Below are 11,939 nucleotides of genomic sequence, written 5' to 3'. Positions count from 1 at the left end.
AAAGAAAATGGGAGACAAAAAGGGTGAAAAATACCATTAATACCAATAGGGAAAGAACAACCAAACAAAGAGAAAATGGAAAAGAGAGCCAGATCAATACTCAAGTCTCACCAAAGGCCTCAATATTCCTGTTATCCATTAATCATATTTGTTTGAATCTCTGCATATGCTGGTTATGCTACTGTGTGGAACAAGGAATTTTAAGAATCGGCTTTTGGAGGGCAAAATAGAATTATAGAATGTCAAAATTGGAAGAATATTTAGGGGTCAAATAGTTACTGCACCTCACTTATAAATGGGCAAAGTCCAGTCCAGAGACCGAAGGGAACTTGTTAAATACTGCTCAGTAATTTTTTAGTAGAATTAGTAGGTTACTGACTTTCAGGTTGTAGCTCCTTAAAAAGGGAGCCAGTAAGTCACCTGCTCTCAAAAAGTACTGCTTTAAAAAAAAATCAGAATTTCTGGGTTACATGTGAAAAATAAAGATTCTTGGGTCCCACCTCAGATCTACTGAATCAGAATTTTAAAGGTAAGTCATAACAATCTGCATTTGAACAAACTTTACAATTGCTCTAATACACAAAGGTGTTGAAAAGTACTGTCTTAGACGTTACCTCAAGCCTTTATACTGAGACTGCACACTAAAAAAATATCTTTCCAGATATTTAAAATAAACAAATCGGTAGTGGACCTGAAATGCTGTTAGAATTCCCATGGTAACTGTACAGTGTAGGGCTCAACCAATAAAGATAAGGAAAGCTCTAGCAGCCAAGCACGCTTGGGATGCTGCAGCTGGTAGAACAGTCTAGTATAGGGCTGGCTCTTCAGCTGGCTGCTAGACTTTCAATGTCTTTTTGTGTTACACAGGCAAGTTTACAGTAGATTACAGCAGTAGATTACAGCAGTTCCTTAAGTTTAACTTTTCTGGCAAGACACAAATTCTGAAAACGTGGGCCTCTGTGTGTCACCATTTTATCACCCTCCACTCCTAGTTTTTTCCTGGTTCTATCACTCACTCAAATTCTGCATGCAGAATCCCTACGAGCTCCCGGAAGATCCGAGAACGAAGCTCACCCGTTTGTCAGGTTCGGTCAAGCAGCCAGGGTGACGCAAAGGGTTAACGAGCGGTGCGCTGCAGAGCGGCAGGGAGCAAAGCCAATCATGAGTTTAAGCGGGCCCGTACGTCTGGTGTGGGCGGGGCCTGGACGTAGAGTACAAAAGGGAAGGGGCGGAAGCCAGGGGGTGAGAGGGCAGAGGGGGTTAGAGGTTGCGAGACGGTTGGGAGAGCACAGGAGCTTTGACCGTTTCTCCGTGCTCTTTTTCTGTAGGGATCGGTGGCTGCGGGGACAGCCCGGGGACTGGTGTATGGCCACGGAGTTACGGTGTCCGGACTCCATGCTCTGTCACAATCAGCAAGTAAACTCTTCCTCGACCCAAAACCCCGAGCCGCAGCAACCTGGAGACCTGATCCCGGCCCACGCTGGGGGAAACAGCGACTCCGCGGCCAAGCTGACTCTCCTCAGCGGGCACGCCAATTCTAGCGTACCGGCTGAGCGGGACTCTCAGGCCTCCGGCGGCGCCACCCTCAGCTCAGAAAACAACGGTGGCACTGGCAACTATGACGCTCCAGCCAGCGATTCCCTCCTAGGGGACTGCGAAATCTCCCGGCAGATCGGGGCGCAGCTTAAGCTCCTGCCAATGAATGATCAGATCCGGGAGCTGCAGACTATCATCCGGGACAAGTAAGCCAGAGCGGAAGGGGTAGGGGAGGTGGAGGGTCTCGCGGCGGTGGGCGGGGATTGAAAGTAAAATTGGCTAAGGTTCTTGGCGTTGGGAAGCTGGTCTGTTGGGATCTGGGCAGGGCCTTTTCTTTGAGGGGTGGTGTCACATGACACAGGTCTTCTACTCTTTCCCAGTACCGGTGCTTAACGTCCCATTCTGTAGGGAGGAAGCATTTTAGATAACCTCCGGTTTCCTCTTTGTCTCGAGTCATTCCTCAGTCATTCGAATGACTGATTCCTCATTCATTCGTTCGAATGACTGAATGACTGATTCCTCAGTCATTCGAATCAGGTGAACGTGCTATCTGTTCTGTGCCTCTTCACGTGGGCAGCAACAATTTCTGGGTTATGGGTTTACCACGTTGAACAGATACAGGGCAGATGGCATAGCTCTTTCACTTCATATCGTTTAACAGACTCCCAAATCATTTCCTTGTCTCCAGTTTTTCTTTCTTCTGCATGTTCCCCCGAATTATTGAACATTTAATCTTCTTAATATACTGCTTTGATTAGCTAACCGCCCTACTCAGCAGCCTTCTTTTTTAAATTTTTTTTCCATTTATTTTTATTAGTTGGAGGCTAATTACTTTACAATATTGTAGTGGTTTTTGCCATACATTGACATGAATCAGCCATGGATTTACAGCAGCCTTCTTTGGTTTCTCCGAGCCTACCAAATAAAGTCAGGATACTTAGATGAACATTAAGGCCCTTCTTCATGGTTCCTGGGAACAGTTCTGAAACATCCCAACTTCTGTTCGCACCTGGAATTCTCTTTACTTTTCCTCTGTGTGTTCAAATCCTACCTATTCTTCAACATTAAATGTCTATCTCTACCAAGAAGCTTTCCTTTAATCATTCTTCTTGCTAATCTTTCCTGGCCTTTTTAATGCAAGATTCACCATCTGTTTGTATGCTGTTGTTTTGCTCTTATCTCACTTATTCAATTTTAAGCTCCTTGAGGACAGAAATTTTATCTTTTACATGTTTGAATTCCAGCTATGTCTTTCAAGCAATTGTCACTCAATTACTAAAAGTTCTTTGTAGCTCTTAAAGTTATATTTGTGAAAGTATACTATTTAACAGTTTTTAATTAATCAGTGTTGAAAATTGTGGTCTTGTGAACTAATGAAGTAGTGATCTTAAAAAGTAGGAGGCATAGATTTGGCAGTTGTAGCAGGGGGAACTGAAATAAAACTTATCTGTAAAAAAGAAAATAGGATGATTCTTGTTTCTTTACAGCAAGAGTTGCTGACCTTGTGTCTTGGACCTGTGCTGTCTTAGACCTTGTGTTGCACCTGTAGATGGGCTTCAGGGCTTTAACAAACCTTCAGGAATTATCTGGCAAATGTTATTTGTATGTCTGTTTGTAAATTTTTTTTTAAATAGCATCTTTATTGAGCTATATTTATGTACATACAGTACACCTTTTAAAGTGTACAATCCAATGGGTTTAAAGTATGCTCATTGCTTTGTAGCCATCACCACATTAAATTTTAGAATGTTTTTATCACCTCAGTAAGAAAGCCCATATCCATGAACAGTCACTCCCCATTTCCCTCCAACCTACCATGAGCCCTCGACAATCACTCAACTACTTTCTGTCTCTATTGATGTGCCTATTCTGGACATTTCATGTAAATGGAATCATACAACATGTGGCCTTTTGTGACTAGTTTCTTTTATTTAGCCTGGTGTTTTCAAGCTTCACCCATCTTCTATAAGTACACTATTTCTTTTTGGCTGAGTAATATTTCACTATTATGGATATACCACATTTTGTTTATCCATTCATCAGGTGATGAACCTTTGGGTGGTTTGGTTTCCATTTTTTGGCTAATATGAATAATGCTGCTATGAACATTTACGTATGTGTCTTTATATGGGATGAGGATTCCTTTGCTTTCATCAGATTTCACACACAATTTTTATAAAACTTGGAGAGGGCATGGCATTCAGCATTCATATATGACTATATGACAGTATCAATACCTGATTTTACTTCATTACTCAGAAAAGCCCAGGTGGTATAGTAAACCTGGGCATAAGCAAATTTTTTTTCTTCTGAGTTGGGAAGGAAACAGCAGAATCCAGAGTGATCTTAGGGAAAGAAGTTTAGCATCTCTGTGCTTCAGCTTTATTATTTGTAAAATGAGTATGTTCATAATATGGTACTCCAAGGAGGCTAAAACAAGATACTGTCTTTGAACATTTGTTATAAATTCTGAAGAGCTATGTGCATTTGAGGCATTTTAAGCCTTCATGTTTAGATTTGTGCATGGTTCAGATTGAATAGGTGCTGGTTTTTTCAGCTATTGGGAGACAGTATAGGGAATTTAACTGTATGTTGAATTCACATTCTTTTTAAAAACTTTTTGTTGGAGTATAATTGCTTTACAATGTTGCATTAGTTTCTACTGTACCACAAAATGAGTCAGTTATACATATACTTATATCCCTTTTTTTTAGTTTTTCTTCTTATTTAGGTCACCACAGAGCATTGAGTAGAGTTCCCTGTGCTATATAGTAAGTTTTCATTAATTATCTATTTTGTACATAGTAGTGTATAAATGTCAATCCCAGTCTCCCAGTTTCTCCCAACCTCCCTTCCCCACTTGGTATTGATAAGTTTGTTCTCTACATCTGTGTCTCTATTTCTGCTTTGCAAATATTCAAAGCTGCAGTAATCAGGGCATTATGGTACTGGTACATAAACAGAAATATAGATCAATGGAACAGAATAGAAAGTGCAGAGAGAAACTCTTGCACCAGTGGTCACCTAACCTATGACAAAGGAGGCAAGATTACACAGTGGAGAAAAGACAGTTTTTTCAGTGAGTGGTGCTAGGAAAACTCTACTGTTCCATGTTAAAGAATGAAATTAGAATACTCCATAACACCGTGCACAAAAATAAACTCAAAATAGATTAAAGACCTAAATGTAAGGCTGGACACTGTGAAACTCTTATAGGAAAATATAGGCAGAATACTCTAAGTTATGCAGCAAGATTTTTTTTGACCCATCTCCTCAAGTAATGAAAATAAAAACAGAAATAAACAAATGGGACTTAATTAAATTTGAAAGCTTTGCATATCTGTAAAGCAATTATCCTTCAGTTAAAAGAATTTTTTAAAAAAGCACTATGTCTGTGTTTCCACTGCTGCCCTGCAAATACTCTCATCAGTATCATCTTTCTACATTCCATATATACATTAATATATGATATTTATCTTTCTCTTGCTGACTTACTTCACTCTGTAAAATAGGCTCTAGGTTTATCCACCTCATTAGAACTGACTCAAATGCATGCCTTTTTATGGCTGAGTAATATTCCATTGTATATATGTACCTCAGCTTATTTATCCATTCATCTGTCGATGGACATCTAGGTTGCTACCATGTTCTAGCTATTGTAAATAGTGCTGCAGTGAACATTGGGGTACATGTGTCTTTTTCAATTTTGGTTTCCTGAGGGTGTATGCCTAGGAGTGGGATTGATGGGTTATATGGGCTCAATAAAGGACAGAAATGGTATGGACCTAACAGAAGCAGAAGATACTAAGAAGGGGTGACAAAAATACACAGAAGAACTATACAAAAAAGGTCTTCATGACCCAGATAATAACAATGGTGTGGTCACTCACCTAGAGCCAGACATCCTGGGATGTGAAGTCAAGTGAGCCTTAGAAAGCATCACTGAACAAAGCTAGTGGAGGTGATGGAATTCCAGTTGAGCTATTTCAAATCCTAAAAGATGATGCTGTGAAAGCGCTGCACTCAATATGCCAGCAAACTTGGAAAACTCAGCAGTGGCCACAGGACTGGAAAAGGTCAGTTTTCATTCCAATCCCAAAGAAAGGCAATGCCAAAGAATGCTCACACTACCACACAATTGCACTCATCTAACATGCTAGTAAAGTAATGCTCAAAATTCTCCAAGCCAGGTTTCAACAATGCGTGAACCATGAACTTCCAGATGTTCAAGCTGGTTTTTGAAAAGGCAGAGGAACCAGAGATTAAATTGCCAACATCCGCTGGATCATCAAAAAAGCAAGAGAGTTCCAGAAAAACATCTATTTCTGCTTTATTGACTATGCCAAAGTCTTTGACTGTGTGGATCACAAGAAACTGTGGAAAATTCCAAAAGAGATGGGAATATCAGACCACCTGGCCTGCCTCTTGAGAAATCTGTATGCAGGTCAGGAAGCAACAGTTAGAACTGGACATGGAACAACAGACTGGTTCCAAATAGGAAAAAGAGTATGTCAAGGCTGTACATTGTCACCCAGCTTATTTAACTTATATGCAGAGTACATCACACTTGAAATGCTGGGCTGGATGAAGCACAAGCTGGAATCAAGATTGCTGGGAGAAATATCAATAACCTTAGATATGCAGATAACACCACTTTTATGGCAGAAAGTGAAGAGGAACTAAAGATCCTCTTGATGAAAGTGAAAGAGGAGAGTGAAAAAGTTGGCTTAAAGCTCAACATTCAGAAAACAAAGATCATGGCATCTGGTCCCATCACTTCAAGGCAAATAGATGGAGAAACAGTGGAAACAGTGTCAGACTTTATTTTTTTGAGCTCCAATATCACTGAAGATGGTGACTGCAGCCATGAAATTAAAAGACGCTTGCTCCTTGGAAGGAAAGTCATGACCAACCTAGACAGCATATTAAAAAGCAGGCATTACTTTGCCAACAAAGGTCCATCTAGTTAAGGCTATGGTTTTCCCAGTAGTCGTGTATGAATGTGAGAGTTGGGTTATAAAGAAAGTTGAGTGCAGAAGAATTGATGCTTTTGAACTGTGATGTTGGAGAAGACTCTTGAGAGTCCCTTGGACTGCAAGGAGATCCAACCAGTCCATCCTAAAGGAAATCAGTCCTGAATATTCATTGGAAGGACTGAAGCTGAAACTCTAATACTTTGGCCACCTGATGTGAAGAGCTGACTCATTTGAAAAGACCCTGATGGTGGGAAAGATTGAAGGTGGGAGAAAGGGACGACAGAGAATGAGATGGTTGGATGGCATCACCGACTCAATGGACGTGAATTTGAGTAAACTCCAGGAGTTGGTGGTGAACGGGGAGGCCTGGCATGCTGCAGTCCATAGGGTCACAAAGAGTGGGACACGACTGAGCGATTGAGCTAATAGTGTTTTTTTTCCTAGTTTTTTTTTTTTTTTTAAAGGAATCTCCGTATCTTCTTCCATGGTGGCTGTATCAATTTACATTCCCACCAACAGTGCAAGAGAGTTCCATTTTCTCCACACCCTTTCCAGGATTTGCTGTTTGTAGACTTTTTGATAATGGCCATTCTGACCTGTATCAGGTGATAGCTCATTGAAGTTTTGATTAGCATTTCTCTAAGAATGAGTGATGGTGTGCATCTTCTCATGTGTTTGTTAGCCATCTGTGTGTCTTTGGAGAAATGTCTGTTAAGGTCTTTTCCCCACTTTTTGATTGGGTTGTTTGTTTTTCTGTTATTGACTTGTATGAACTGCTTGTATATTTTGGAAATTAATCTTTTGTCAGTTGTTTCATTTGCTGTTATTTTCTCCCATTCTGAGGGTTGTCTTTTCACCTTGTTTACAGTTTCCTTTGCTGTGCAAAAGCTTTTAAGTTTAATTAGGTCCCAATTATTTAGTTTTGTTTTCATTTCCATTACTCTAGGTGGTGGGTCCTAGAAGATCTTGCTTTGATTTATGTCATTGAGTGTTCTGCCAGTGTTTTCCTCTAAGAGTTTCATAGTTTCTGGTCTTATATTTAGGTCTTGGTGCTGATGAAATTATTTGCAGGGCAGTGATGGAGACACATAGAGAACAGACTTATGAACATGGAGGCAGGGGGAGGAAGGAGAGGGTGGGATGTATAGAGAAAGTAACATGGAAACTTATATTACCATATGTAGAATAGATAGCCAATTGGAATTTGCTATATGACTCAGGAAACTCAAACAAGGGCTCTGTAACAACCTAGAGGGGTGGGATGAGGTGGGAGATGGGAGAGAGGTCCAAGAGGTGGGACATATGGCTGATTCATGTTGATGTTTGGTGGAAACCAACAAAATTCTGTAAAGCAATTGTCCTTCAATTAAAAAATAAATTACAAAAAAAACCCTTTTGTATAGCAAAGGTAACCGTAAACAAAATGAAAGACAACCCCCAGAATGGGAGAAAATATTCTCAATAAAGTAATCAACAAGGGATTAATCTCCAAAATACAGAACTCACATCCTTATTTTAAAAAAAACAAAACATGGAGAGAGCCTAGATAATTTTTATCCTGCTATGATACAGAATAGAAAAACTCACTACAATTTTTGATAACTAATTGATGCTAATTTTGATAACTAATTGACATGGAAGCCTGTCATGCTGCAGTCCATGGGGTCGTAAAGAGTTGTACATGACTGAGCGTCTGAACTGAACTGGATCAATGCTTAGTTATTTAGGATGGAGACAGTTTTGTTTTTGTTGCTCAAGTTTGTTAATACAGGCCTCTGTTCCTTTATCTTCAAAAATTTGTATCCTCTCACACAAACAGGACCTGTTGTTTCATCCCCTTTGGGGGACTGGTGTAGAGTGCTGGTGGTTAAAGCAGCTATATTTACATGTGTATAGTTATCGTATCTATCACAGTCTGTCTTCCTTGGACCCTTACACTTTCCTCTATTTTGATGTGACATTATGTATGTGCACTATGGAACTGTCTCATGATAGAAGCCATTGGAGTACTTGTTATTCCTTTTATTGTTCCTGGTCCTTAGTATCTATTTAGTGAAGGATTGCTTTCTAAACTGATTTTGGCATGGAGAAATGGAGTTGTTAAGAGGACTGCATGTTGTAAATACATAAAGCAGGCAAGATTGAGAACATTGTGCTGATTTTAAATGTGTTTAGTTTTTTGAACTGCACAATATTTTCACCATAATATGTTGGTTGTATTATTGAATTTCAAAGAAATGGTTTTCTGAGTATCCAGTAATCTAAATAGCAAATGATCAGATAATTTACTCAAGTCACACAGGTGTCACTGGTGAACTCAGAAACAACTGCTTCATTTAGAGTTTTTGTTGTTGCAATGGATTTAAACCACACATCCTTCCCTTTCTGCCTCCTTTATATAGTAAAAGCAGCAAAATCTGAGTGTAATGCACAGTTCGCTTGAACATAATTCATGACTTCATATATGAGGCAGTGCAATGTATTTAAAAGATCACCACCACCCCCACTGTTATTGTTGTTGTTGGTTTTCTTTTGTCTCCTGAAACATTAAAGTAAAGCTGTTTCATGAACTATTGCATGTTTCCTGTATATTTGCCCTCAAAGGGATTTTGCCATGGCAGCAGGCAGCTTGAATGAAAGTTGAACAATCTTATTTTAGTCCATGAAATAGCACTAAAGAAGGAGTGCATTTAGCCTTGTGGATTTTTTTAGTCACCTGATGGGAAGACAGTTAACCTCAGGATGGATGAACATCCTGTGCAGCCGTAATATGAAGGCAGCTTGATGTGATTTGAGTCATTTGTCTTGGTAATGTTCTTAACCAAAGCTGTTCATTTGAATTGCTTGAGGAGTCTTTTTTTTTGAACCCATCCTTAGAGTTGAATAGTAGTTGGGTGGAATCTGAGCACTTGTAGCTTTTCAGATACCATAGGTGCTTGTGCTGTAATCAGTCTGGGCCACTGACCATGGTAGAATGGCTATTCTCCCTTGCATTGTGATTTGGCTGGTTTTGGTTGTGGGGTATAGGGTGAACCAGGGATTCTAAATTGCACAGAGCCAGCCTAGAGAGCCTAGCCTGGCATCACCCTGAGACTGAAGAAATCTCAGAACCCCTTCAGCTTGTACAAAACCAAAAATCAATCACAGAAAACTCTGTGACCTACAAGTTATTTAAATCATGGACATGATTTTGGTTTTCTGTGTGAATTTTCTAACTGGCTTAAGACCAGGAGTGAGGGTGTTGCTTCTTTATACATGTCTCTGTTGTATTTTCCAATGCTGGAAAAGACTCTGATGCTGGGAAAGATAGAAGGCAGGAGGAGAAGGGGACGACAGAGGATGAGATGGTTGGATGGCATCACCAACTCAATGGACATGAGTTTGCGTGAACTCTGGGAAATAGTGAAGGACAGGGAAGCCTAACGTGCTGCAGTTCATGGCGTCACAAAGAGTTGGACACAACTGAGTGACTGAACAACTTCTTTTTCTACCTGATCTCAAATGTTTACTTTGAACTCTGCTTTGAGGTTTAATTAATAAATAATTAATGCCACTATTTTATGAGATTCTTAAGGTGCTAAAGAGCTGTGATCCTGATGACTTAATACTTGGCAGGTAGCACTCTAAAAACTATTTTTTGTTTTTGTTTGTTTTTGTTTTTCACGTCATATTAGGTTTGCTCCAAGACTGGGGTTTTGTTTTTTTGAGTGGGAAGGGAGGAGGAGGAAAATAATTTCTAAATCATCTGCATACCATGACAAACATTGGAGCTATTCTTTTTGTAATGATGACATAACAAAATAGCTATGGTAGTAGAACTTGCTATTCCTGATGGCTCAGTGGTAAAGAATTCACCTGCAGTGTAGGAGACGCAGGTTTGATTCCTGGGTTGGGAAGATCCCCTGGAAGAGGGCAAGGCAACCCACTCAAGTATTCTTGTCTGGAAAATCCCCATGGACAGAGGAGCCTAGCAGGTTATAGTCCATGGGGTTGCAAGAGTGGGACATGACTTGGTGACTAAACTACCACAACCACCATGAAAGTAGAGCTTGTGTTTTTTGGATCTTCCACTAAACATTAACTCTTAGTGAAATATTCCTTTGGTTTAAACCTACCAGAAAAACTATTTTTACTTCCCTTTAACCTGTTGCTTAAGCAAAAACAAACAAGATCATATTAGGGCTAAAATTGAGTCCGAATGAGTTCTTCCTCCTTAGCTTAGGTTGCTTGGTAAATACAGGACTCTCAGTTAAATTTGAGTTAAAATAAACAGTGAATACTTTTCTTAGTATAAATATATCCTAAACATTGTATGTGACACACTTCTAAAATACAAATTTAGCTGGGTGTCCTGTATTTTTATTTGCTAAATGTGGCAACTTTATGCCCAGACTTAACTTTTCCCACAGCAAATGCTAAAGACAATCCTTATGTATAATCCTCATTTTCAAAAATAGTACCTAATTCAATACTGCTAGGGTTTGATTTATTGATTTTTTTTATTTACTTATTTTAAATCTTTTTTTGAATTTATGGGGTTTGATTTAAATTAAATTCTTTTAAGTTATGAGTCACATTTTAATCATTTTAAAAGGGTGTATTCTTATATTAACCTTAATTATATACCCTTTATACTCACGAAGAAGGGCAATGCCAAAGAGTGTTCAAATTACCACAAAATTGCACTCATTTCACATGCTAGCAAATTAATGCTCAAAATTCTCCAAGCCAGGCTTCAACAGTACATGAATTGAGAACTTCCAGATGTTCAATCTGGATTTAGAAAAGGCAGGGGAACTAGAGGTCAAACTGCCAACATCTGTTAGATCATAGAAAAAGCAAGAGAATTCCAGAAAAACATTTACTTCTGCCTCACTGACTGCACTAAAGCCTTTGACTTTGTGGATCACAGCAAACTGGAAAATTCTTAAAGAGATGGGACCTTACCTGCCTCCTGCAAAACCTGTATGCAGGTCAAGAAGCAACAGAACCAGACATGGAACAATGGACTGGTTCCAAATTGGGAAAGGAGTATGTCAAGGCTGTATATTGTCACCCTGCTTATTTAACTTACATGCAGAGTACATCATGTGAAATGCCAGGCTGGATGAAGCACAAGCTGAAATCAAGATTGCCAGGAGAAGTATCAAAAACCTCATATGCAGATGGCACCACACTTATGGCAGAAAGCGAAGAAGAACTAAAGAGCCCCTTGATGAGAGTGAAAGAGGAGAGTGAAAAAGCTGGCTGGCTTAAAACTCAACTTTCAGAAAACAAAGATCATGGCATCCGGTCCCATCACTTCATGGCAAGTAGATGGGGAAACAATGGAAACAGTGACAGGCTTTATTTTTTGGAGGGGCTCCAAAATCACTGCAGATGGTGACTGCAGCCATGACATTAAAAGACTCATACTGCTTGGAAGGA

General features: G+C 39.6%; 1 protein-coding gene across 2 annotated transcripts in view; it reads left to right on the top strand.

Annotated features, from left to right (window-relative positions):
* Positions 1-1,254: 1,254 nt before the first annotated feature.
* The window catches only part of UPRT (uracil phosphoribosyltransferase homolog), a 28,985-nt gene continuing 18,300 nt past the window's right edge, over positions 1,255-11,939 (top strand). For both annotated transcript variants that reach the window (XM_061136299.1, XM_061136298.1), the window contains exon 1: positions 1,255-1,742. In XM_061136299.1, the coding sequence (XP_060992282.1) occupies positions 1,366-1,742 (377 nt within the window). In that variant the 5' untranslated portion in view covers positions 1,255-1,365. The remainder of the gene's footprint in view (positions 1,743-11,939) is intronic.

The sequence above is a fragment of the Dama dama genome, chromosome X (assembly GCF_033118175.1).
Source record: "Dama dama isolate Ldn47 chromosome X, ASM3311817v1, whole genome shotgun sequence".
NCBI classification, from domain to species: domain Eukaryota; kingdom Metazoa; phylum Chordata; class Mammalia; order Artiodactyla; family Cervidae; genus Dama; species Dama dama.
Note: the sequence above shows the minus strand (reverse complement) of the source record. Positions and strands in the feature narration are given on the sequence as shown.